Source organism: Anser anser, assembly GCF_964211835.1.
Source record: "Anser anser genome assembly, chromosome: 14".
Taxonomy (NCBI): domain Eukaryota; kingdom Metazoa; phylum Chordata; class Aves; order Anseriformes; family Anatidae; genus Anser; species Anser anser.
In genome coordinates, this window is record NC_139735.1 from 7030082 (window position 1) to 7057500 (window position 27419).

At 42.6% G+C, this 27419-nt stretch overlaps 1 protein-coding gene across 8 annotated transcripts in view; it reads left to right on the top strand.

Moving 5' to 3' along the window:
• Positions 1-27419, top strand: part of GRIA1 (glutamate ionotropic receptor AMPA type subunit 1) — a 186859-nt gene that overhangs the window by 145619 nt on the left and 13821 nt on the right. For all 8 annotated transcript variants that reach the window (XR_014572351.1, XR_014572352.1, XM_083798711.1 and 5 more), the window contains 5 exons: positions 1217-1327; positions 2296-2502; positions 3624-3994; positions 22439-22637; positions 23163-23410. Coding sequence is in view for 6 of the 8 variants with exons in the window: in XM_083798711.1 (XP_083654837.1) it covers positions 1217-1327; positions 2296-2502; positions 3624-3994; positions 22439-22637; positions 23163-23410 (1136 nt within the window). In the remaining 2 variants the exon portion in view is untranslated. The remainder of the gene's footprint in view (positions 1-1216; positions 1328-2295; positions 2503-3623; positions 3995-22438; positions 22638-23162; positions 23411-27419) is intronic.

A 27419-nucleotide genomic window follows, 5' to 3' on the forward strand; every position in this document is an offset into this window, starting at 1 on the left:
AATAAAATAAATTATTCTGAAGACATGCAAAGTGATCTTTCTCCTCTACTTCGTATTCATAAGAGGACAAATGTAGTATTATGTCCAGTATGGGGCTCTGAACTCCAGAAAAAATGTTGGCAGTCCAGAGGGAGTCTAGAGAAGAAATAGAATGGTTAAACGTCTTGATTTTGCTGTATGTTTAGTGACAGAAATAGTATTTGTTTAGAAGACACGTACATGACTGCCAGGATGCACACTGTGTCTTAGATACACCAGGTTAAAAGTGCAAAACAAACATACATGTCTGCACTTATGTTGCCCTAGGGCAGAGCTTTGAAAGCTCTTTCCTCGCACGCCTTTCCTTTTCTCTGCGCAGCAAAGAGCGACGAGAAGCCTGTGTAGATTTTTTCTCCTTCTCCCTAGTTATGATCCCTAATCTGCCATCAGCAGGCTCCTGGTCATACCCTGTGTTCATACCTTTTCCTGTTTAGTGGGATAAGAAATTCCTTTCACTTGACCAAAGCTCAGGAAACTTCATAGATACATGAGGTGATGGAAAACCTCTTACAAAATCAAGCCCTCAGAGAGGATAACCTTAACAACAATTTTCCCATTGATACTCGTTGGTACTCGGCTTTACCTGCAGGCAGTTACAGATCAGCCCAAATCCTAGTTATTAATAATCACAGTTTAACATGAAAATTCTTCCTATGACAACTGTTCCATTTTATTCATAACCCCAAATATTTTGGCATTGGTCAGGGTCGTTTCTTTTTTTCTTCAACTGATGTTCATACTGGAACAGTCCTATGTTCATACAGGCTTTCAGCAGCAAGATAGCATTTTATCACCCTGTCATATCTGGACAGGCAGCAGGCACATTCACCATTAGAAAATTAGTAAGAAGTCACACAGGAGAAATGTGACCTCTTGAAGTAGGGGTAGGGCAGGGAATTGTAATAATCCCCTACTACTGTGTGCCATTTATTTTTATGTGTTTACAAGCACCCTGCTACAGTAGCATATCGTGTACATTATTCTCAGGCTGTAGGCATGGTGGGACAGAGGAAATCCTGGTTCTCCCAGGAAAAGAGATCAAGAATGAGGAGAAGAGATCTGTGGCTGGGTATGAATTTGCAGAGAGAAAGGCCCCTGCTTGAATGATCCTGTTAACATATCTTGGTTAATATTACAAAGAGATACCAATGAGGTGTCCTGGTTTTGTCTTTGGCAGATTGGCTATTGGAATGAAGATGAAAAGTTAGTTCCAGCAGCCATAGATACTCAAACAGGCAATGAGTCCACGAGTCTCCAGAACAGGACTTACATAGTCACAACTATCCTAGTAAGTGCTGCGACTTCTAGCCCAGCTCCCCCTCTCCCTCATCTCCCTGATGTGCTGACTCCCTCTTCCCCCTCGCGTGCCTTCCTTTGTACTGTATCATTTTTATAATAGCAATAACAATAATAACAATAATAATAACAGCACTTACTGTTTCCTGTCGGGTCCATAAAGATATCTGAAAATTGCTGTGGCTAATTAAATAGGTATTAAAAAGCTCTCATGCTTAAGTATAGAAAATACAAAAGATTGTGACAAGATAGTAGAGGCATCAGCATAGGTAAATTAGGAACATTATACCTGTGCTTTGTGTTTAGCCCACAGAATGTGGGCTGTAATTTTTGGAAGGATAAGCTGTATTGTGCAGAGAGGCTGAATCATAGCTTTAAAAACAAATCTCCACTATAATCATGAAGGAACAATAAGTACCCCATAATGTATGGTATCATGTAGTGTGTCATTGTATACACTCACCCTGCAGAAACAGATGAAATTTTACTAACTTGTTTGTTGAACGCTTGCTGTGAATCTACACAGAAGGCACAATACACAAACTGAGTTAAACATCCTTAGGGCTTTTTCCTGTCCGGCAAATTAGTTTCTGCCTGTGCCCACATAGGCAGACATGCCTGTAAAAATTCACAGCTCCGATGCACTAAATATCCCTTACGCAACTACAATGAAAGATTTGTTGCCCAAATCCCCCCAGCTTCTCTGTTGCCCTCGGGTCTGTCACTGCAGAAGCTTCACAAACAGTTTCTGCATAAAAAATAGAAAATGCCAGAATAAAAATCACCCTTCGTACTTGCTAAATGGATCCTCTGTGTGTTGACTGTGCCCTTTGGTACAGGAATACAAAGTTAGGGCTTTGCAAGAGGGCCAGAAGCTGCACACCATGCTCTAGTCTGAGTCCCTGAGATGCATCTCTAGAATGGTGGAGCGTGGCTCAATATTGGTTTTCTCTGTGCCAGGAAGACCCATATGTGATGCTCAAGAAAAATGCCAACCAGTTTGAAGGCAACGAGAGGTATGAAGGCTACTGTGTGGAGCTTGCCGCTGAGATTGCAAAGCATGTTGGCTACCACTACAGGCTGGAGATTGTCAGAGACGGGAAGTACGGAGCCCGGGACCCCGACACCAAAACGTGGAACGGCATGGTGGGAGAACTCGTATATGGGGTGAGTGTCCCACCTTGTCCGCTATCTTTAGGTCTTGTATTGAGAACACATTCAAGCCCTAGGGTAAAAAGGAGCCCTGCTTTCTGTCAGCCTGTGCTGTGTTAAGGACTGCAGCTCTGATAATGCAAATAATCAGTCCAAATAAAATGTTTTAATTTAGAGTGGGACAGCATATTTTATGCCCATATCAAAATGTTTTCTTTCAACAGTTCCAGGAAGATTTTCTTTTTTTTTTTTTCTGGAAGAACAAGTATTGAAAGGTCAATCTTTCTCATGGGTGGAATCTCCAAATTTTACTATATTTTATATTTGCATGATAAAGGCAGGATAAAGGAAGGATAAGATTTCAAAAACTCAGTATATGACTGGTGTACAGTAGGACTTGACCATTTTCTGTCTAGTCACTCATTTCCATCTGCTCGGATATATCCCTGCACCCTACACTTCTAAATCTGATTCGCTCCAATAGTTCCCATCTGTGGAGCTTCAAGTAATTCTTCAGAGGGGTCTAATTTACCCTTGATGGTGTAGGGAGCATCAGTGCCCAAGTCTATGTGTTACCATGCCAGAGTGAAAGATGATCTGTCCCCTGCCAGGAGCTCTACGGGATGTGCCAACAACCATTGCAATGCGTTTCCCTTTCCATTTTCAAGACTGATTATAAAATAAGTGGAGAGTGCACGTCAGTGTCACTGGAACTTTTTTCTTCTTCTCCTGCATCAGTTATGCAATCAAAAAACAGTTTCTGATGGAAGTAAACATCCTGGCATCTTTTTTCAGGTGATTGGCCTTTCCTTGCCTCTTTTGATGTCTGGATGATAAGACCCTTTTAGCAAAAGTCATCTACATCAGACTGTGACATCACACAAGAGCTAGGTGGCTGGAAAAGAAAACACTGTGATTTCAAAACAGAGCTGGTGGTCAGTAGTGACAAAATGGAAATAATCCACCAATATTATGGGCTGTTTCTTTTTAACATTTCTCTTGCAATTGGTTTTGTCTGATTACTTCTCAGATAGTGGGGTTAAACAGAGATCAAAGGCAAATAAGCTGGAGTTAGTAGATATATTTCATCACCAGAATGCAAGTATCTTTTCTTCTTCTCTATCTCTTCTTTTCAGAGAGCTGATGTGGCTGTGGCACCACTAACCATCACTCTGGTTCGAGAAGAAGTTATAGACTTTTCCAAACCATTTATGAGTTTAGGTATCTCTATCATGATAAAAAAACCTCAGAAGTCCAAACCAGGAGTGTTTTCCTTTCTGGATCCTTTGGCCTACGAAATATGGATGTGCATTGTTTTTGCTTACATTGGAGTGAGTGTTGTCCTCTTCTTGGTGAGCCGCTTCAGCCCTTACGAGTGGCACACAGAGGAATTTGAGGAAGGAAGGGACCAGCCAGCCAATGATCAGACGAATGAGTTTGGGATATTCAACAGTCTCTGGTTCTCCCTGGGAGCTTTCATGCAGCAAGGATGTGATATTTCTCCAAGGTGGGTTATCTTCTTCAGTGAACCTCCTTCTAGTTCATGAGATTTAATCTTTCTGTATTATTTGGAAATGAACAGGTTCTTTGACCTTCTTTCCTGAAGCATAGTATAGTCTTCAGAATCAGTTTGTGATTCAGAAAGTATCCAAGGGTTCACAGGTCTCTCAGCCATGAACTTGGGACCTCAAACTTGGGACCATAAAAATACCATTCTAAATTTATGCTGGGGAGTTCTCTTGAGGGAATTTACAAAAATGCAAACACAATTTTCTAAAGCCACCGATTTGCAATCCATTTTTTTCAGTCATTTATTGTGTTGCTATTAGAAAAAGGTCATTCTAACATTTTAGGGAAGCTATAAAATTGTAGTAAAGTAGGGAGAAATAATGTAGTAGGTGCCCAGTAAAAGGTTTTAAAGTCTGTGCCAAACATTACGGAGCGCACTGTGTGGCTTTAAGTATTATTGGCCTTTAGAAAGGTCGGAGAAGTACAGAGTTTTCCTTTTGGTTCCCATTGCAGTCAATAGTTCTGCTGCTTGAACGTTCAATAGGACCAAAGTCTAAAAGGGTTCCTAAAAGGGTTTCTGGTGGGGAGTCATTTATTCTCTGTATTAATTAAAGACTGTTGAGATTATTTTAGGTAATTTTCCTTGGAAAAGATAGCACAATATAAGGGGGCTGAAAAAATGCATGAATGCAGAAGGTGTAAATCTGTGACACAGACAAAAACAGAGATCTGTTTGTAAATAAGGTTTGGAAATACCTCCTTCCTTTTTGAGAGTTCTGTTCCCACAAGTTTTATGGTAGAGATTTTGTCCATTACAGGAGCCCATTATACACATAACCTTCATGCTTTGTTCATACAGAGGCAAAAAGATAAGAAAAAGAATTAAAAACATAGGAACTAAATAGTTGTAAGCATTTTGTTATTTATTTGCCCAGGTTGTGTACCCAGTAAGTAATGTCTGCGATGGCTATGGGGATTTTCTTGTGATATGCGTATATTCATATGAGGCAGGACCACAGGTGAGCCTGGGATAACACTTTTGACACTTCCTGTGTTGTATCAGGGGCAGAGGTACTTAGGATTTGTGAGACTGGACAAGGGATAACAAGCTGTGGCTTTGTGTGCAGATCGCATGTACCTGTCACTCCCAGGAGGGCTGCTGGGGCGTTGGAGGGAGAGCATGGGGACGGGTCAAGCGCCAAACTGAACGATTGCTGTCATTCTTCCTCCCGTGGCTCTGAGGCACAGTGTATGTCTGCACCGCTCACACACCTGAGGTTCACATGCAACCTCATCGGGCCAGGAAAGTTGCCTGTCACAGTTCAGACTAAGAAAAATTTTAGCCTGGTTTGACTGAAAACAGAGGTACTGCCAGTCACAAGAATGAATCTACAGGCAATATATGCATTTTCTGCATTCGCATGCTATGGTGACATCAGAAGTGATGTTCTGATAAAAGCAGATGGCAAAGACGCCTTTTGTTTTCTTCCCCCCCTCCATTTTTTTTCTGCTTTGTTTTCCTTCTCTCCAAAGGAAATTTGAACAGAGAGATGTGTTGCGGGTGAATGCAGTCGATAGGAGTTAATTTCCCAGATGCTGAGATGGCATCAAAACTCGGGGGAGGAGAAGTAGGCACAACTGTCAGCAAGTGGAGATAACAGCGTGCAGCTCAGCCCTGCTCCCACAGGATGGCGGGGGGAGGCCAGGCACCAGCTTGTTGACCATCGGATGCCAATTTATCCAAATATTAATGAGCTTGTGGTAGCGGGGAAATAAGGGCTTGCGGGGCATTTTGATAGTGACAGCTTTTATGATTATGTTTTATCACCTGATCATTGATTAGTAGGAGTGTAGCAGGAGCACTCACAAAGTCTTCCCTGCAGAGGGAATTTCAACTTTATTGCTGTCTTGTAACGCAGCCCCATGTGTTAGGATCAGGCTATTGCCATTGTTTTTATCATTGCTGTTTTTATCATCATTATTCCTCTTATTCAGCAAAGAAAATGTCTTCCTTTGGGGAGTTTTCTGTAGCCAGTTTCAGCTCCAAAGAGGAGAGTATATAGGTGAAAAGCTGAGGCTTTGTGGAACAGCAAATTCTGAAATATCTTTAATAAAAAAGTATCAGGGAAAATCGGTGATTTTGATCCAAATAACAAGATTTGCTCTAGCTAAACAACATGCTTTGAATCACCATTTCAAAGTGTTGTTTTGTTTTGCTTTGAAATTGGAAATGCAAAGGATTGTGTCATTATTATTTTCATGTCGTTTTGATCATCTTGATAACGAAAATTCCAGTGTCATTGGAATCTATACTTTAGCATGGAGCAGAAAAGCACTTTCTGACTACAAATACTTGCAAGAAGAGAGAATTTGAAAACCGAAGTATGGGAATTATTATAACTCCCTGTACTCTGAGTACTGCTCCTTGTGATGGTTGCAGGTGGAGAGGAATATTTCTGTGAAATGTGAAAGCAAGGAGGAAGCAGGAGGGTGAGAATTTCCGTAGGATGTTGTTGTACAGAAAGGCTCTGAGTGCGCTCCATCTTTCACATGTATTTTTCACACGAACCTGGTGCAGGATTTCTGTGACACATCACTTAGAAATGAGTACTTGGTAGAACGACATGGTGGGCAGGTGGAGATCTGCTCTGTTCCAATATATTTCCTATACGGTTGCTTCTAAACTTATCACTATAATCTCTCAGCATCTCCCCAGTAATGTATTAATCAACATAAATAGCTTCTGTTATACATCTGTTCTGTCATTCTCTCCCCAGCAGAAAGGAGCAAGTGCAGGGGTGTATTTTGTTTTTGTAGAGGTTTTGGTTTGTTTATTTCAGTTTTGTTTTGGGAAGGAGTAGGGGAAATTTGTCTGGAGGTTTTTTTTGCAGAGCATATTTTTTTTCAAGTGCATATGCCACTATGTATTTGTCATAAAAAAAAAAGGAAGATCAAAACCGCAAGACACATCGCTCAGCACAGCAGGTGGTGAGGTTTGCAGCAACTCCTTGCTCTTGTAAAAGTGCGTTCCTTAGTCTCAGACCAGTCCCCGGGGAACTTCAGTCCCTCACTGAGACCAAAATTTGCTTTTGAAGGAAAACTGTGTCCTTTTTAAGGACAGACTTACTAGCCAGAACTTTAATTAGCCTTTTAAGTATGCTCGTCACAAACTGCCAAGCACTTCGAAGATATGTTGTGAATTTGATGACCTGTGGATAGCCAAGACAAAGCATACCTATGGGTTATATGCTCATAGTCTCTTTTGCAGAGTGAAGTTTCTGAGGGAGAGGTCGACTGGTGTCCCTTAAGCTCTGAAGCTTTTACGTCTAAGTGTAGTCTAAATGAGCATGACAAAGCCCATACAGCGACCGGTCGTGGAAGGTCCCAGCCATAGCTGATGGCAGTCTGTGTTGTGACTTTGGAGGCTGCAACATGAACATGGGCAAGGAACCCACCCCAATGAGTCCAAAAAGAGCCTGGGAACTCTGAAGTTTCCCACTGGAGTGTGCGATCCCCCTTCTGTACCAGCACTTGACTGGTGATGTGGTTCAGTCATTACAACACGGAGTAAATTGTCCTATTTGAGGTGAGATGGTCCCTGTAATTGCCCTTAGAAATCTTTGTCTTCAAAGCATTGACTGAAACACAGCAGAATGGGGGAAAAGCAACATTTTGGAGTTGTGAGTGGTTTCACATATACAGTAGCAGGCAGAAATCAGTGAAGTCTGAAACGGGCTATAAACCATTAGTCTGTGCGAAGTGCCACCTTAACTTCAGAAAACAGACATGAAATTGCAAAAGCACTCATTAAATGTGAAATACAGACCCAGAAAGGAGATTCTCAGAGCAAGCGTCAGAGGTAATAAATAACCCGCGGCCAATAGCAAGAGCCTGCAGCAAGAGAAATGTGAAGTAAATATGACTCATATTGTACCATTTTTCAGAAATGTAATTTGATAAATTGTGTTCAGAGCTTAAAATAACCCTGGTGCATAGCAGCTGTGGAGAGTGGGACCTCACTAACATCCAGTCCACTGCTGCCTTTCCTCGCTCAGGACAGACCTGGGAGCATTGGGAGGAGACTGGGGTGACATCTGGGCTTCCAGACCTCCTCTGCAGCAGAAAGAGGCATTGAATTTTTCACCTGCCCCATCATTTCCTCCAGAACGAATTATTTGATTGTAGTGAAACGGATAAAAAAAGCAGTGAGCAAAATATATATTTCTGCTCTCAGCTTCCAAGCTTGATCTTCTATTTTTTGTTATCTCAAAATGCATTGCTTCATATGGCTTGAGCCCAAAAGAGACTTCCTGTATATTAAAGACTATCAAATTTAATCCAGTTACCCTTTCTTTAACTCAGAAAACTTATGTTTGACTAAAGTTAAATGCATTTGGTTAAAATATATCTTCCGGAAAGCCATTTGTTCTTCCTTTGAAGATACCATGAGATAGAACGTGCATGGTTTTGACCAAGTGACTATAGAAGTCTTGTCCCCAGTGGAGTTTGACAGATAAATATCACACAGTGTCACCCAGCAAATAGAGCCATTCTTTGTGCCATGTTAGAAGAAAATTAAACAGACATTTCCAAAAATAAAAGGGCTTCATGAGAACATTCTTTATATTGTGCTGTGGGAATGAAACGTGTATATTTTAGATTCCTTTCACAACATAACACGAGTACAAGGGATACGTGTAGTTGTGTCCTGACACAATAAGGTGTCGTGTCACGATACCTGCTTGAAAATGCTCATTATAATTGCTCATTATATTGAAAACAGAGCTGGAGTTACCCTGGTCAACCTAAGTTGGAAGGGAAGAGAAAAATGAAGCTTTCATCACAGCCTGGGGCTGGGAGAGAGCCAGACTTGCGAGGGGGCATTTTGAGAGCACCAGCAGGGATGCAGGAGCAGGAGGAATTTCTGTGCTGGCTGATCCCTGCAAGGTGGGTGTTTACTGTGCGCAAGGAGACAAGGTGCAGGATGTGATCCACCCTTCAGCTGCCTGGAGATAAGAGTGAAATGAGACCTAAGTTGTCTGCAGAGCCCAGACCTGGAGCCGGCGCAGGGTGCGGAGGGAACGTGCTGCTTAGGGTTGTCTGCTGGCAGGGGTGATGAATGAGAGCGCTCGGGGGTGGGAAGGAGAGATACAAATGCTGGCTGCTATCCAGTCAATAGATACCATCTATTATTTATACGTATCTTGTGGACATCGTTATTTGTTTTTAGTGACAAGGAAACACTGCACTCTGGCTGATCTATAGCAGTGTGCAGCCAGGCTTACATTTCACTGCAGCTTCTTCTGCAGGCACTGTGGTGCTCTCAGTCATAGCGGGATGTCTGTGGAAGAGCAAATGCAGTATTTATTATGTACCTGTAATTAATGCTGAACACTTTCCTCTGGTATTTTTCCTGTTTATTTACATTTCTTTTTAGATCAATTGAAAAAAATCACAGGAGACTTCAGCCACAGAGCTGGTGGAAATAACAGTAAAATTGCACTACAAGTTGTTGATGTTTTTTTCTGATCTATCCTCTGGAGATTTTGAAAAATAGCAGCACTTTCAAATTTCATCAAGATGTTCCTAGTACTGAAGGATTTTATTCAGTTCTAGAGAAGATCTAAATCAGAAATTGGTTAGGACAAATAGTCTTTTCTTTTTTTGGTGAGAGGTTTCATTTGGTTTGTTTCAAGGGAATTATTTCTGTTCTGTTCTTTGTTAACTAACTTTCGCGGTGTAGTTATTTTGTTAAAAATGAGAATTAGGGAAATGAGAACCAAGGGCATTTAGCAATTAAGAGGATTTTAATTCCTTCCTGAAATGAAGATCAGGTCTGGGTGTTTATTTGGCAACTCTTTTCAGATTCAGTAGGCATCTTCCCTGACACCCTAAGCATCTGCCTGCCTTTTTGGCCTGATGCACACTTCTGATGCCATCTTTGCAATACCCATTATAACCTTAAACAAGATGTTACATGTCCTGGAGAGAGTCCCTGGAGAGCTGTGTAAACTCTCCCAAAACAGGAGTCCTACAAGCAAACAGGAAGGGTTTGTGCTTTTTTTTTTTTTTTTTCAATTTATTTTGCCTTGCACCTTTTACATGGGAAGGTCTAGGGGCTGACACTTTTTCAGATGTGATCCTATGTGGGCAGAAAAAGGAGGAGGTGAGCATTGCTGGTACCATTCCCGGCAGGCAGGCAGCGTCAGCAGGAGCAGAGGTCAGTGGCAGGGCTTGCTAAAGCCTCTCTGGAGACATGGGAGATGATGATTTTATTGCTTGCTTCTACAAGCCAGGTTGCTCACCGCCAGTTGGATTCACTGTGCAGTCTCAAAGCAAAGGGTACATTTTTCAAAGAAGGAAGTGGCAGTTTGTCCTTTCCTTGGGGAGCACAAGCAATTTGCAGCTCATGCTGGGGCTGCCCTGGGGACAAGGTTGGTTTAGCATCCCTCCTATTCCTGCCCCAATGTGGGGTGAATCTGGAAGACTTGGAGGCTTGTCCATGGGGACAAAACTCAGGACCATTTATTTTTGGCAGTTTGCTTGAACTGGTGGGCTAATGTTGGTCTTTAAGAATAAAAGTAAAAAATTAGGATTTCAATTTCTGGAGAAGCCTTCTTTCCTTTTAAAAGTGTACCAAATGATTTTGCAATTCTCTCTACCTGGCAGAGTTAATTATGTCCAGGGAGAGGAAATTCAGGTCACAGGGTAAGAGCAGTATTTGCAAATCACCAGAACTGATGACCACACTTATTTCTGAAATGTACTTAACCAGGGAAAGTGACTCACCAGAGGAGCAGCTTGACAAATTGCACAATATATATCTAAACAGGCCCCTTCGGAGCTTGCGCAATTCCATGGCAACCAAAATGTGGCAGCCAGGGGAAAATGGAAATTCTTTCAAAATAGTCATCCTTGCTATCCTCTATTTCATTTGGGAAAATGCTGAAGGATACAGAGGTCTCAGAAGAAAGAAATGCTTAAGTAACAGAATATTGTTGGTAAAATGCAATTTCATCTGTAAAAGAAAAAATGAATCTCTTGGATTTCCACGCTCCACCATCTGAGAATTTCTAAATGCAGCAGAGGAAATGAATGTTTCCTCCAATGATCTGTAAGGCAGTACCTTGGGATGGTCTCACTCTCAGACACATCTAGTTGCTCTTGCACGACTCTCACTTCAAGCTTCTGCCATTGAGGTTGCTGGGGGACAGCAAGAAAATTGCTGAAAGTCTCCTCAGTGAGTGACAGATTTACTAATCTTTCCACCAGCTGTATTTGAAATGAAAAGTCAAACACTTGACTCAAAAGCAGACTTATTAAGCTAAAAATGTATTTGCCATCTCTTTTTTTAGGACTAAATAAATGTTTCTGATATTTTCTACTGAGAACAAAAGAAAAAATAGTGGGGAAACAAGTGCACTGGCATTTTTTTCAATCTATTGGGAAATGTTATTAGAACATTTCTGATGTGGAAATAGCATGTGCTACTTGTGTGTCAAGTGCTGCGCACTGACTCGGGATCATGAGTGCTGCTATCATTTATATGGGTGCTTGAGATTCATAGCCTTCTCCGTGACTCCAGCAGGAGACCCTCAGAGCCTCCAAGGACTCCTATTACGCTGTGCTCCCACTTGCTGATTTTCAATCAATAATAGAAACACGCTTTCTCTTTTCATTTTCTTCCCTCTTCATAACCTCTTATCCCCGAGCAGTCGGCTCAGCTGGGGCCTGACATTCTCCAAGCTGCAGTCAAGACTGTGCATGGTTGCGTCTTCCTCATAGCTAGGTAGATTTCCAAGTGTTTTTGTGAAAGGATAAAGGCTGTGAGGAGCTCAATGACCTCCATCTCCCTGAAGTGGTGGCCTTTGCAAAGCCGCCTGTAACACCCCGCTTTAATGTTGGCACTCAGGAAAAATGTTGTAGCCAAGATGGGAAGCCCTGAGTGTGTTTTCACAGGGAAACCCTGTGATGAGTTTAAATAACTCATCCATATGCTGTACATAACTTTTGTCAGCACTAAGATATCATCTGCACACTGTCTGGATACAGTCAAATGAGCATTGTGCTCCTCGACTGAAATTGTTCTGGCTCACACCACACAGAGCATCTACAGCAGCTCCTTGCTGGGTTAACTCCCTGGAGCTGGACAAAACCTCTTGGCCTTCAACTGAAAGGCTCAGAGTAGTTACCGTATTCCACTGGCACTTGGGATTTTTGCACTAGTTTTGCTTTTGTCCCAGATTTCATCCCAACTACCTATCCTGGTAACTAGGGAAGCACCATACGCCCTTTTTGCAATAAGTTCAGGAATGTGTGTATACAGCAAACCATGTTCATTGCAACATCCCAAACAGTGAGCAAGCAAGGACAAATTTATAGAAGTACAAAAGAAGTGCTGTTTTGTTCATTGTGAAGGGCTTGATGAAACTCAGTAATTGGAAAAAGCAATATAATTTCCAGAGAAAAAAGAGACAGAAGTAGAAAGGAGAATTAAGGTTTAATTAAAGCCACATGGAGTTGACCTGGATGGAAATATTCTATAAAATACTTTTTGCTCAGTTGTTGAACAAATGTTCTCAGGAGAGGACAACAGGGTTTTACAGGAGCTCCCTGCTGAGGCTGGGAGTGCTGCATGCCAGGATGGAGGTGAATTGTAAAGATGGGAAGAGTTTAAAACAAGTAGGCATATTCTGAAAATTTACCCACATGCAAACAGACCAGGAACAACACAGTCTCTGGGTTCACAAACTGTTTGGGCACATATGCAATTTAAATATTAAGAAAAAATCAAAAGCATCCCTCTGTGAAAGCTGCTGCTTTGCTTTCTATCAGTGAAGTTTCTTCTCAGAAGGTCTTGCTCCTGGTGCTAAGGTATCTGGGCTTTGTAGAGCAAACAGGGTTACACAAAGAGTTCCCTCACCTCGCCCTCTCATCTTCCTTCATTCTGTTATTTTCTCTGTTTCAGGCAAAAGCTCCAGCCAAGCAAATATCTCACCAGGGCAATTTGAGTTTGTTCTGGTCCAGCACAAAGGTTTCTTAGTCATTAACATTTTCACAACTGTCCTGCGTGGAATAAGCCTAAATTGCTTTGTTTTCTCTAGGGATCAATGAATGCACTAGCAGGTCAAGATCTTGAGATGAGATTGTGCTGTTTGGAGTGATGAGATGCTAAACGTCTCATTGGGACTACTCTGCCATCCGAGACGCCAGTGTGGCACAACCAGCAGGTGCTGGGGAAATGTGGGTCATACTAACAAAAAGCTTTTTTTGACAAAAAAAAAAAAAAAAAAAAAGCTTTTCTGTGCTTGGACAGAGTCTGGGGTTGAAGTAGGCACAACTGAGGTCCTCCATAATGGTCTTTCTTCCATTTTCACGTGGACTAAAGAAACTGAGTGACAGCCAGGTGTCACCTAACTCAAACCATCAGATAGAAAGGAAGGAGGCATACAACGCATGTATGCACCTCTTTCTGTAAGCATTAACATACTTTAAGGCATTCAATCAATTTAATGAAACCATCCAGTATTTCTCATTAATGCCTATGCAGAAGAGTTGCCGCTTACCCTTAGATCCAAAGGCTAAGCAGCAATAATCCGGTCATGGTAATGATAACTAACTACTTTGATCTTCAGATAAAAGAGCCTATAAAAGTGAAAAAGTGTAACATCACCGTTATTCGAACAAACTCAAAGCATGTTATATACACTAATGAATTCTCCTAGTGAAGTCTTATGAGATGTAATAGAAGGCAAATATGTGAACAGAAGAGCAGAGAGGAAGAGAAGAGGAGTCCTTGTATGGTAAAAGGAAAAGCATCAAGAATAGTGATCCTGCATGTGTCCTGCACTGTGAGACGTGAAGAGGGGGGGGTCACAAGGGCCCAGCTGTAGGAGTCGAGCACCCGGAATGCTCTCCCATAGGAAGAATTTTCTCCTCTCTTATGAGAGCTTCAAGAAGCAAGATCTTAAGCTGCAGAGAGGCAGACTGAGGCAGGGGCCAGCTTTTCATCTCAGCAGTGTTTCTGAAGCCTTTGGAGAAAAAAAAATCACCAAATGGATGTTAGCAGGTAAAAGAGAGCCAGCAGAAACACTCTCCGCTTCTTAGTGTGGGAGTTTTAACATTGAAAGACAGGTATTCCTGTGCTCATAAGGCTCTCCCAAAAGGCACTGGCTGGGAAGAGAGACCATACTCGTTCCCTACCACTTCTACAAGGAATATGGTATGCCCTTGTAGAAAAAAAAGAAAGGCTAAACATTGAAAATTGAGAAAATTTCTCATCTACTATCCTGGCCAGGTATCCCATTTTAGATCAGAAATTAAGAGAGAGAAAAGGAAGGGAATATTTGGGAATATTGCTCAGACTGAAACCTTCCACTGCAGAAAATACTCTCCTTGGAGAAAAAGTCTTTCTCTTCTCAGACTGGGAAATCTGAGCCAAAGACAGATCAAAAAAAAAAAATAGTAACATTGGCCAGAAGTCTCAGGAATGGAGCTCTAAACTGTGAGCATATATAGATGACTAAAGAAAGATTTTGGAAAAATGAAGAATGGTAATATATAATCCAAAATATTAAATCTTTGTAAGAAAAAAAGAAAACAGCCTTTTCATCGAGCGGACTTTGTAGAAGAAGCTGAGGGAGGGCATATGAAATCTAGAAACACAGCAAAGGACATGGGCACAATAGGCCATTGTTTAAAAAGAAGGATGGCTGCTGTTAAATTCAGGGCCACCTGAGGTTGAGGAAGTTCCTTAGTAATGAATCTCCTGGGGCTCTCCAGTGAGTGCTTCTGACAAAATTTTATGCTTGTCACCTTGTGAATTTTTCTCAGCAAAGCTAACATATGTCACCAAAGTGAGAAAAATACGTGAAGAGCCTTTTTTACAGTGAAATTTTTGCTCAAAGGCATGATGAAAGTTGCTTTTTCCTTGTAGCAAAAGCTGGCAAAACTGCAAACAGGGATGACTTTGCCTTTCACCAGAGCTGCCGAGCAGCCCAAAGTAACTACGTGTTTCTCAGCAAGCTTCTGTCTAAACATTAATCCCTTAAACTACCCTGGTTTGCAATGTGGCGAGGCACATTGTGCCGATACTTAAGAGGATCACAGTCTATTTCTTTGGGTCTATCTGTTCTGCCTTTCAACCTACTCCTATATTTTCTCAGTGTTTCACCTCATCCCTCTGTTCTAGCTCTTTTCTATACTTTTTTTAGCAGCCTTCTGGAAGAGTTGGGTGCATTATCCTGCAGTTTGGGGGATAGGGATCTCAACTCAGCAGCCGGTTCTGACTGCTCAGGGATGGCAGCTCCCTCAAGCAAAGAACAGAGCTCAGTTCTGCAGTTCTGCTTTGTGGGAGTGTTTTTGTAGTATGTGGGGCCTGCTGAAGTCTAGGGGGGCTGCTTGCCCATTTCAGTCCATGCTTGTGTGACACCTTACTTTGCTGGTTGAGCAGGTGAGTTTTGCTGGTTGAGTTTCGGCAGGCTGCATTGCTCAGCCATTGAAGACCATAGGAGGGCACAACCTGCAGACTGCTCTTGAGCCTGTAAATTAGCTGCTGCTTAGCTGGGCCCACCTAGCGCTGCCTCTGCATGCTGGGACTGAGTGTTTCAGGAAGGAGAAATGGGCACAGAAGAACATCAGAGCCACATTCCACCTGGTGACCAATGCTTCAGACCACCCTTCCAGGTGAAGTTCATAAATGTGATTCAACCTTTTCTTCCACAGCTGGGAACTGAATTAGAGACATGAAACAAGCTACTCTGGATCCCATAAAGTGCCAGGGCTTCCCAAGGAACAGAAGAAGAGCTCTTGGCTGCTAGTCCTCTGCTTAGGTCACTAGGTACCTCTCGCCTGTCAAAATGCTAAGTGAACCTCTTGAAAACAGCACGTAGCTGCTCTATGTAGTCATGCTGGTACTTTGCAGCTGTCCTAGCTCCGATAACTGGAGAACCACAAATGGCAAGATACTTTTCTGTCTAAGCAGGAATACTCATTTTAGAAAGAGGTTTTGACCATTAAAGGGAAATTGCAGAAAAAATGCCAACATAGTATGCAAAAGAAGAGATGAAATGGTCCAAGACCATTAGCTTAGATGAAAAGAAACAATAAATAAACTGTGACTTATAATTAAAGCCTCATATGGATATATGCTCCCATTTGAATACTCTGCATATTTTCAGGCAATATGTTCAGTTGTTGCAATATTTACCCAGCAAGTGACCTTAAGGCCCCTTTGTAAAATGGCTTCTGCTGAGATTCTGCAATCTATACTGCTTCCTTCCAGCATGTTGGTTTTGGGGGTCGGATGAACTGGCATGGTTTGCATTAAAGCATGAGGAAGGGCAGATCTCCAGCCCACACAGAAAAGTTAAGCAGCTCTCAAGTTTTTTCCTTTTTTTCCTTTTTTTTTTTGTTTGTTTTTATGTTAGAAATTAGACAAACAGGAGAGATACAGCATGGGATTCCCAGTACCTGCATACCTTCAGCTGCCTTACCCATTCTCACTGGTTAAAGTTACTCACAGAGAATTAAAATTTTCAGCTATTACCCCTGCAGAGAAGTTGAGGTGAGCTGAGGAAGGAATAGTTGATTCGTAGTGCTGTTTGTAAGTGCTCTCTGGACACTCAGTGATAAAGCCCAGACTCTTGTACCAGGTGGTAGGATTAAATAATGAGTAAATGTAAGCTAACAAGGGCAAGAAAAATTAATAATACAGCACAGATAGAGAAACATGCATTATAATCACTCCAATTTCATGATAAACAGTTGGTAGCTCATTCAGATCTCTGTAGCACAGTAGATCGTAAGAGGATAAGAGTTTTGCAGCATTTATGTGATGAATGCACCAAGAGCTGTTCCCAGCTCCATATCCCCGCAGTAAGTTCACATGTCCATGGCTATTCACAGACTTCTCAAGTAAATCTGGCGTTCGTGTCAGGGTCAGAGATAAAACGGTGAGACCAGTCATTCTAGATGGTACGTGACACGCAGAAAAAGCTCAGCTCATTTACATTGATGGAGCTTAATGCTGAAAATTTGTTTAAAATAAGAACAGAACGGGAGCAAAATATTTTCAGCTAATGCACTACCGAGTCAGCCCTCAGACAGAGCCATGAAATTATCTACAGTCAGTATCAAATTAGCAAAGTAGTGTTGGAGATCAGAGGATCTGTGTGGGTAGAAGACCAAAAGTGGATTTGACCCACAATCAACAGAACAAGCATACAGGAGCTTTTCTTTCCACAGTTTTGCATAAATTCATTCAGTGACAAATATGTCAGTTAACTAAGTGAGCCTTTATTAGAATAGAATTTAACAGCAAATCTGGGAAATCCTCCCAAAACAACTATGGCTTTAGAATCCCAGATTTGCGTTTCTAATTAAAATGCTGTCAGTTTAGGTGTAATTCTCCATAAGAAATGGATTTGGTAAGGGGGAGGGGAGATGTGGGAGAGAACCGAGATGCTGCTCGAACAGTTTTCCGATGACATTTACTTTGTATATTTTTTTATAATAGTGTTAATGTTTTTGTAAAAATGTATGATGCTTCTTCTAATAAGATGGCAAAGCAGAGGAAAACTCTTGTCAGTTTTTCATACCTTGTTCAAGGGATAAGATCAAAGAGCAAATTGTTTGATCAAGGATTGTATTTTGTTTTAAGAAATAAGAGATTATAGCTGCATGATTTTCTTTTTTTTCTGTGAAGAATCCATCAATGCTAAGGCTAAAACATTACAAAACAATCACTGCATGGGAACAAAGGGAACTCACAATTGTTTTCTGCTTTCTACTGGCAAAATGCAGTTGCTTTTGTAAGGAGTGGGAAAAAAAAGTGTTGCCTAAGTGAGAAAATCAAAATGATTAATTTCAGCTGGGTCATTTGCAGTATTTCCATTAGACAGATATAAAATAATACATTCCAGAATTACCTTTTAAATGATATGTGTGGTAGGTAAGACTTTAATGTATTATAAAAGCTGAAAGAAGAGTATTTGTAATGAGAAAGCAGAAACAAAATTGTTTACTATGTCAAAATTATACCTTTTAGCCCTTCAGAAATGAAACAGTAAGTAATAGAAAAATGAAAGCTTGGATGGACCCAAGCCAATCATTTTCAGAATGCTACTTTTAGAGGACTTTTGTGCCCATTAGCTTTTCATTCTAATTGTGAATATTAAGGTTTAATTTACAATTTCAGAATTCTCCAAGGCACTGAAATTCTGGTTCCCAACCAGCTGTAATTTTAAGTAGAATATGCACCACGGGTAATGAGGGCAGAGTATTTACTACCTACTTCTGCAAGAGTGATGTTGGAAAGGAGCCCCCCGCTCCTGTTACTGTTCTGTGAGGGGCAGGCAGGCCCCCAAGTCTGGGAGAGGAAGGGGGGATGATTAGGACAAATTCAAATGTCAAAACCATGGCATATCTTTAAAGTACTAACCAGTGTGCCCCATCTCACCTTAGCTCAGCAGAGGACTGAGGCATTAACTCATTTCCACATGGCAGAGAGCTGATTGCCTCCATGTTACACTTGGGCAGGTACGGGGATATGTAAATTCTCAATGCAGGAGGATTTAAACCCCGTACTGCCCATTAGAGAAGAGAAACGAACTTTGCTAGGGCTCGAGATGTAGAACATCTGTTTCCGTGGAAGGTCATTTTCTGTTTCCTAGCTGTGGAGTGAGATTTTCAAAACCTCAAAGTGACCTAAAAGTATAAGGTGTATCTACTCCTCTGTGACTGCTGTTATTAGAGCGTAAATATAACTCCAAGTCCCACTGGCTTTTGACCAGACTTTTAGCTCCCCAGTTTTCAAGTGACTTCCAGAAACGGAACATTATCTCCTAAATTACAAAGGCACTTTTACAAATGTGTCCCTTGATGGTAGCACTGCTGCTGTCCTGTGTGGTGTACAGAAGTAGCAGAACAAGGCTGTAATGGATATTGTCTTTCCAACCACTTACTTTTGGTAAGCAGTAGTGGGCATTGGCTCAAAATCTGAATAGGCAATGTGATTATCCAGAGAAATCCAGTCCTGTTCAACCTGTGTTCACTGCTACTGAGCCACAGAGATGCTGTATGGGATCGCATCTGCTTGTGCCATGTTTCCTTGTGACTATTATCACACATCCTATTGTACAGCAGTAGCCTCCAGGAGACTCCCTCGCCAGCCAGAGCTCCTTTGTGTTAGATGCTGCACTGCCGCGGAGTGAACGGACGATGTCCTGAAGAGCCCATATGCTAAGTGATTTCTCTGCTGTGTGTTTACAGCAGTTTAGATTCACAGCTTCTAGCTCTAAGTCAGTCTAGCAACAAGGGCTAACATTGCCCATTAGCGGTGTCTGCAGCACAGTACTATACAGATGAAGCCCTAGCCATGCTAGCAGTCGCAGCAAGCTGTTTATCTCCTCTCCTTTCCTCTGCTGTCTGTGCGGTTGAGCACTCACCTCCTCACAGCATCTCACTTAATGAGGAGAAATGACCAGCACGAGCAGCGTACACAGCCCAAATGAGACCAGTGCATGATAAGGACACACATCCCATCCCAGCTTGCTCCCATGGGAAAAAAGCTTCTACCCCCCTCTTCCTCTTTCCCCAGCCCTTCTTGTTGCCTCCCAGTCTGAATACGCCATAGTTACTTTTTCATGCTGTCACCACCAGGTGCGGAGCTGGGAAGCATAAGCCATCTGCAGCTGACAGCAGGCAGCCCCCGTGGGATAAGCCAGTAATGAATACTGCTCGGGTGCCGAGGGTCTAGAGGCAGGAATCCGGCTGACTGCCGCTGAAGGGATTGAAACAAGTCACAGAAATATCCCAGCTTCGTCAGGAAGGAAAGGCTGTATAATTTGCAGCTGGAGATGAATGTGATTATTTGCCATGCAAATGGATTTTGCCAGCTCAAAGTGGCCTTCATCAGCAGAGATTGTTGTATTTGACATTATCCGGTTACTTTTGTTTAATGCCTCTGCCTTTTCTGAGCGCTTCCTTCCCTAAGCACACATCATCCAGACTAATTAGAGACAGGTATTTTTTTCCTCTTCCCCATCAGTCTGAAGACATGTGAGCTGAATCCATAGCTGCCTCCCTCTCCAATCCCTCTCCAAATCTGAAACGAAAGGTAAATATGTTTGTGCTGACAGTCGGCGCTCTGAGTATTCTCCACAGATGGTAAGCATGGTGGTGACATTTATCTCCTCTAACTTCAGCTCCTTAAAAATTTACTGTCTGGTCCAATCTAGTGATCCCAGTTCCTTCAAAACTCATTAGAGAGGGAGGTCACCAGAGAGACCTCCTCCCTACCTGAGATAGATGGGGTGAATCACACCTGCAGGTCCCCCCGTTCATCTCATGGGTTGTTTGGTGAGTACATCTCTCCTGGAGAGTTGAAGGTAGGGTAGAAGAACAGTGACCATCTTCCAGCCTTTCCATGGGATCTAGCACTCCCACAACAAACCTGTGAGCCCCCCCCCCCCCCTCTGTCTGGCAGTGAGGGGGAGGCATAACAAGAAATTAATCTGGAATTAGGGACCATCAGTCTGGTCGGCAATGTTGCTGCAGTTGCCAGCTAAGGAGGAGGTTTGCATGAGACACTGAAGGAGAGGGTAACAAGCATATGGCTGATAGTTGGAAACCAGGCTGTAGACCTGAAGAAATCTTTCCATAACTGTCTTTCCTTTTAAAATGTGGGTGGTTAGGAAAATAATTTGTAAACTCTCTGTAGTATCACCTTGGAGATAGGTCCTGTAGACTATCTGGAGAGAACTTTAGGGGTGGATCCTTCAAAGTCATTCACTGCGCTTGAGTTTATGGTAAGATGGACTTTGCTGTCTTGACTCCGAAATGCCCATGGAAGAAGTAAGCAAGGGGGGAGGGCAGAGGCTGTGTTCCAAATGATGGAACCCCAACCCAGTTCTAACCACAGAAGTTGGTCTGTGATCGGTCTCCAGGACTGTGGGACTGAGAGCATGTGTGGTGGGATGACTTTTACGTCCACACATGAAAATGTGTGCTTTCTGCTCTGCCCTGGGTGCTGTGAATGCAGGTGTGGGAGTCCTGTCACCGTGCAGTTGATGCCTGCTTTCTGCTAGGAATTGATCTCAAAAAGTTTTGACTACAAAGGTTCCAGGGTGGGTTGATCTAAGTGGGGAGATTACCCCATGTTTGGGGGAGCAGCTCCCATTGCATTGCCAGTGTTTAAAACCAGACTGGACAAACTAGAAGTGTGTAATCCTGGTAAGTCTTGCAGCTGGTGAGCTATGTGGGTTCAGTCTCTTTCCAGCACTAATTTTGGTGATTAGCAATACAGGATTTTTCCCTCACTGGAGCAACAGAGCATGCAGGTTTGTTTGTCAAGTTGTGTTAACTCACAGTAAATCATAGCAGCTGGACCCAAGGCTTCACACAGACCCAGGCATGGCATGGTACATGCTGACATGAGCTAGTCCAGTGCCGTTAGTGGGAATGAGGTATCTCCATTACTGTCTGATAAACCGTATTTCTGGGGAGTGACTTAGGTCAGCAGAAAGGCCACATTAAGACTTGGACTCCTACAAAGAAATGAGCAGTGTTTCTCATGGCCAAGTCCTCCCTATTCAGTCTGGCTTTCTAAAACAGCATCGTAAGTTTTCTTCTGTCTGGAACAGTGCTCTGCATTTAGAGAAGGAGTGTATAAATAATTAAGGCAGAACGCATCATTTCTGACCACTCTAAAAATTATCTTTTACTCCCAAAAAATGGTTTGAAAAGATTTTAATAAAAACTAATGCTTGTTTGACTTATTTATCTCCATAGTTAACCAATGGTTACAGATAATTGGCTATTTGATTGCAGCAAGTGCAAGACACTTAGATTTTAAGGCATTATTATGAACATCTTGTCTAGCCCTCTGCTGAGTACAAACCAGAAAATGTCAGTAGGCAAATTATTCATTAAGGCTGTAGCTCCTCTCTGAGCTTCAATATGTCTTTTAGAAAAATGTTGAGTTTTGATTTTTAAACTTCAGGCAATGGAAATATGGTCTATATATCTTATCTGGTTCCACGCTGGTGCTCCTTCTCATTGTAGGTACATGCCATGAAACAGACCTCACCAGAGCTATTGTTCTGATGGGCATTGTCCTGGCCAGCTGAACCTTCCTGGTAGTTGTCTCCACATTTTATTATTAACGTTATTATATACACTAAAATGAATTGAAAATCAACAGATTTGTTCTGTTTCTTGAGTGTTTTTTGTTTTTCTTTTCACTGTGATTTTTTTTCTTCATCTAATTACATTGACACCTTGAAAAACAGATTAAGAACTGAGAGAAACCCTTGGCTTCCCTGGAAGTGGCTGGAGAATGTGACTTCGGGTGAATGCCTGGGTAGATGATGGGCCTGCAAGAGCAAGCTGCATCTTTTAGACCCTCACACCCCTCCTGTCTGACTCTCCCCTCTGTGCACAGGTCTCTCTCCGGCCGCATAGTCGGTGGCGTCTGGTGGTTCTTCACCTTGATCATCATATCCTCCTACACAGCTAACCTGGCTGCCTTCCTCACGGTGGAAAGGATGGTTTCTCCCATTGAGAGTGCCGAGGACTTGGCCAAGCAGACGGAAATCGCCTATGGGACCCTGGAAGCTGGTTCCACTAAAGAGTTTTTTAGGGTAAACAGGAAATTTTAATGCAACCATTTTGCTTAGCCCCTTGTTTGGCAAGTCTTCCAGGAATGTCCTCTCTCACCGCAGCCCAGGTCTGTTTTTTCTCTTGCTTACCCTTACCATGTTAGGACCTTCTGAGTTGCCCCTAGGACAGCAAAAAAACAGTTTCCCCATGGCGGCTCAGAAGGCTGGCAGTGTCTATAGCACATGATATTCTGCGACTGTAAATGAAAATGTGTAATATCCATGTGCTCCCCAACATTACAGATATCTCCTGACTTCCAGCTTGGTTTGCCCTTGGTTTTGTCAGTAAAACCACTTACCATACACAAATATCCTACCCCTCCCATGGCTAGGCAATGATCTGGGCCCTGGTGCAGGAAATGGCCAGAGGTTCATTAACATCCCGTTACCTTGTTTGTCTTCCTTGTCCCATCCGGTATGTGGTAAGTGTTCAGTCACACCTGGAAATCTGAGCTGGCACCCAAACCTCTGTTAACACCTCTGTTGGGTTTCTGCTGTCCTATGCAGCGATCCAAAATAGCAGTGTTTGAGAAGATGTGGACATACATGAAGTCAGCCGAACCCTCTGTTTTTGTGAGGACGACGGAAGAGGGAATGATCCGGGTTAGGAAGTCGAAAGGGAAGTATGCCTACCTCTTGGAGTCCACCATGAACGAGTACATCGAGCAGCGGAAGCCCTGTGACACCATGAAGGTGGGAGGTAACTTGGACTCCAAAGGCTATGGCATTGCAACGCCAAAGGGGTCTGCACTGAGGTAAGTAGCTTGGATTTGCTTTCCTTTGCCAGCCCACCCAGCAAATCAATGTATGCACACAGTTCAATCTCCATTGCCATGTTAATCACAAAAGCTTTGGGCAAGGAGGTGGGGGAGGTGGAGGGAAGGGTGTACGAACACTCAGCGTGATGTGCAGGGAAGTAAAATATCCAGCTCCCATTGAGCAGCAATGGGAGCATCTAGTCATACGAGCCCTGCATTTAGAAACTGGATCTTGACTGATCCACTTAATATGAATGTTTCTGTTGTATTAGGTGATGGCAGGGGGGCTGCTGTGGTGTACCCATTGGTTTCACAGAGCATTATCTGGAAGGGGTGCTCATCCTGTGCCATGTGAAATGCACAGCTTTGCAGAGTATGGTATTACCCTGGCTTGGATCCATCCTTGCAGAGGGAGCTCTGATGGGGAAAACATTTTGGTGTTTCCTAAGAGGAATTGCTACTTGGGAAGGGTGGGAAGCCAGCTTTGAGAAAGTCCTGCAAAAGGTGCACATTTTCATTCACCAAATAATTGTCAGATTTTGGCAAGCACCAAATTTAAGGTAAATCCAAAGGGCACAAACCCTGCATTTCTGCACCCAGACCTGCAGCTGTCACATGCCTTTGCCAATTGTCAGGTAAACTATCTTCAGAGACCTTCCTTTAAAAAGAACACCGAAAAAGTACATACCCAGACCTGAGTTAATAACAGAGCTTGGGCACTGCACTCAGCCATACTCCTTCTAGACACGAGCTGGCCACCTGCAAAGTGCATCATGCAAATTTACCTGCTCACAGCAGCGTTACCACAGTCTGCAAACTTGCATGGGATCCGAGTTGCACCAGTGGTGTGGTATGGTTCCTTTCAGCAGTGGCCATGCAAATTCTTCATGTTACACTCATGAAGAATAATAATTCTAAGTACTCTGTTTGATGGTCCAGCTGAATTAATTATTTATTAAACATATTTTGACCAAAATATTTTGACCAGAGTAGTATGTGTGGCCTTATACTTGACTGCTGATATAACCTAATGCAGAGACATGGTCTCTGGAGTACTAACAACTAGTTGAGCCTTTGCTGATGAATTTAGCTGGTCACACAGCTCCTGAGCCAAGACTAACCCAAAGAATCAAAGCCATAACAACTGGTAGTGGATTAGGCCCAAGGATTTTGGCACCTACATTTATTAAGTCAGATCAAATTAGATTCAGCACTTCATATATCAGCAGTTGCTGTAGGTAACTTTAGAGAAGCTCATGAATGCAATGCAGGTGGTCCAGAAGGCAACTCCTGCATCCAGTGTGGTTCAGGCTCTGAAGTGCCTTGGGGCCCTCCAAAGAAGGTGGATTTTTTCTCACAGCTTTGAGATGTTTTCCAGCACACTCACACCATTGTTTGTTTTCTGTCTTGCAAATATGGAAATTAGGATGCAGGTCTGATTCTATTTATTTATTTTTTTAACAGCAATCTTGTATCCTAATTTTTGTATTATAAAAACAAACAAACTGGAACATCCTATCTGTCTTGTAATTTGTTGGCATGTGAAGAAGCCATTTATCATACTTCTAAGAGAAATAAGAAAAAAGAAAGAAAGAAAAGAGCATCAATCATTATAATTTTGCAGCTCCAAACATCCCTCTGCTAGGCATGATTCCAAAAATTCCTAACATTTCTTTTTATTTCCTCTTTTTCATCCCAACTGCATGTAGAACGAATTTCTTATGGGCCTAATGGCAAAGGAGGAATGCTTTATTTCCCATTCTATGGTGTTTCTTTGGAACAGTTGCTGTCAATTTTTGTCCCATCATGTTTGTTTTGTTCCTGTTGTTTTAAATGTTTTAATCCTAATAGTTCCCTACAGTCTTCATGTAGTGTCTGTTATCCCTTTGGCGTTTTGCACGTGAGAGATTGCCCTGAGCAAGGTGACATTCATGAGGCATCTGTATAGCACAGTCAGCACGTCTCCTTTTCAGGCTTCATCTTCACTCACATCTATCCACAGAGTAAAAGCTCTGAGCCTGGTTTGGAGTTATACGTGAGCCAGGCCTAACTTACAAATTGGGTTTGTTCTAGAAGCACGTCTGGATTTTGTTTTTTTGCTGCGACATTTTACTTTTGAAGAGAGGCAGGTTTTCCTCATTTTGTTATAGATGATTAGGAAAGGATCCTAGAGAGATGCTAAATGAGAGTTCATCTTTGTTTTTCTTGCTTCTACTTGGGATCAAAATGCCAGGATATTGCCACTGATGAGTGAAAAGAAGGTTGAAAATCCAGAAGTAATTATAGGTGTTGTAGCAGGTACAAACATCCCTCCCAGGCCATCAGTTAATTCCCTTGGACTGCTAAAAGAGCTTGTTTCCTCCTAGGTGAATCTGGCCTCGAATATCTTTTGGTTTTGACATGTTACAGTGTAGATGCGTTTAGGCATGGCTGAGAGAGGCAGTGATGGGAGGGTAGAAGTTACACCTTGCAACAGCAGCTTGTTCAAGGTGTGGTCATGTCTCACATGAGATGGTCATGCAGCTGCAAAACCCAACCATTTACCTGGCAGGAGCTCTTCTCCTTGCTTGGCAAAAAAGCCAAGTCGTCCAAAACAGAGGAAAGACAACCCAAGAAACCCCATGTGAGACTCAAAGAATTGGAAGGAGATGGAGATCTGGGAGGGCAAGTTCTCCAGAGCAGCCAGCCTGACAGCAAACTTCTCTAGAAACCCCATGAATGTGAGTTGGTCTCCCTAGGGCTTGGGAACAAATACAAAATGTTCCCTGTTAAAAACTCACCTCCTTCCAGGACCCCAGACCTCTAAGTCTTTCCTCAAAATACTCTCAAGATGAAGTACTGCATGTTCTGTGTACTCCCCATGAACTGAAGAGAGGGATGGTTATATGAAATGAAGCCCCTCAGGAAAGATAATACACCGTGCTTAGCGCATGGCCCCAAAGATCATATGGCTGATACTGTGTTCAGGGAAACTGTAATGCATTTACTTTGTTAACAACTTGTACCCGCATAAAAGCTGCAATGTATTTTGGCTCATTAGTTAACTAATCTTTTGCAGATGGTTCAGACATTAGAATGCTAATTAACCTGTATTCTGTTTTAGAAGACAGAAATAATTGTGATTTACTCAGTGTCAGTCTTTCTCGAGCTACACTCACATGTTTTCATTGGCTTAAAATGCATCCAAAGTTAGACCACAATACTGTTACAGTAAAAAAGGAAAAAATATTCAATTCTATACCTTTGCCTTCTCTTGGACTGGTAGCGAGTTTGACTACATCTGGATTTTGCTTTTTGAAGGCTGGATTCTGCCTGAAGGAGGCTCCCAGTCCTTGTGAAGGCTTCAGTGCTTGGACGGGATCCCAACAGGCAGAGCCTCGCAGGCTCGTGGAGGTCAGCAAATCCCTCTTGCTCACAGCCAGGCTTTTTTAGAATTGCAATGTAAGAAAACAGCCCCCTTGGTGAGGATTGCTCAGTGTAGTACAGAGTGCTATGTACATAAGCTGTCTGGGATGGGAGCCTCAAGGTCCTTGGCCTTTTTCAAGGCCTGCTTTATTGGTATTCAGGGTCTGTTGTTGGACAGTTCAGCTCTCCATGTCTTCCTTGCTTTCTGAAGCCCTCACATTTGTGTCTCACTGATCTTAGATTTTTTTTCCTTTTCTGTGCAATGTCTACACCAGCATTGCACCTGATATCCAGGATCCAGAAACAAACTGTGCTCACGTGCAGTCTGTTCAACCCACTGCTGCACATCCTGAGGGAAGCTGCACCCTCATTGTTTGCAGCTGAAATCAGTGAGATGTATGTGAACACATCTACAGGCAAACTGCGACCCAGTTTGGGATTTGCAGGCTATCCTAAATCCCGATCATTGGTGTTCTTTCTAAATGGCAGAGTCTGTTCAGCCTCCAGACTCCAGCAATGTTTTCCATGCCTGGTGAGGTGCATGTATAAAACATTGGAGCCATCCAGAAGTCCTAGGTGTTCTCAGGTGTGTACATCTTAA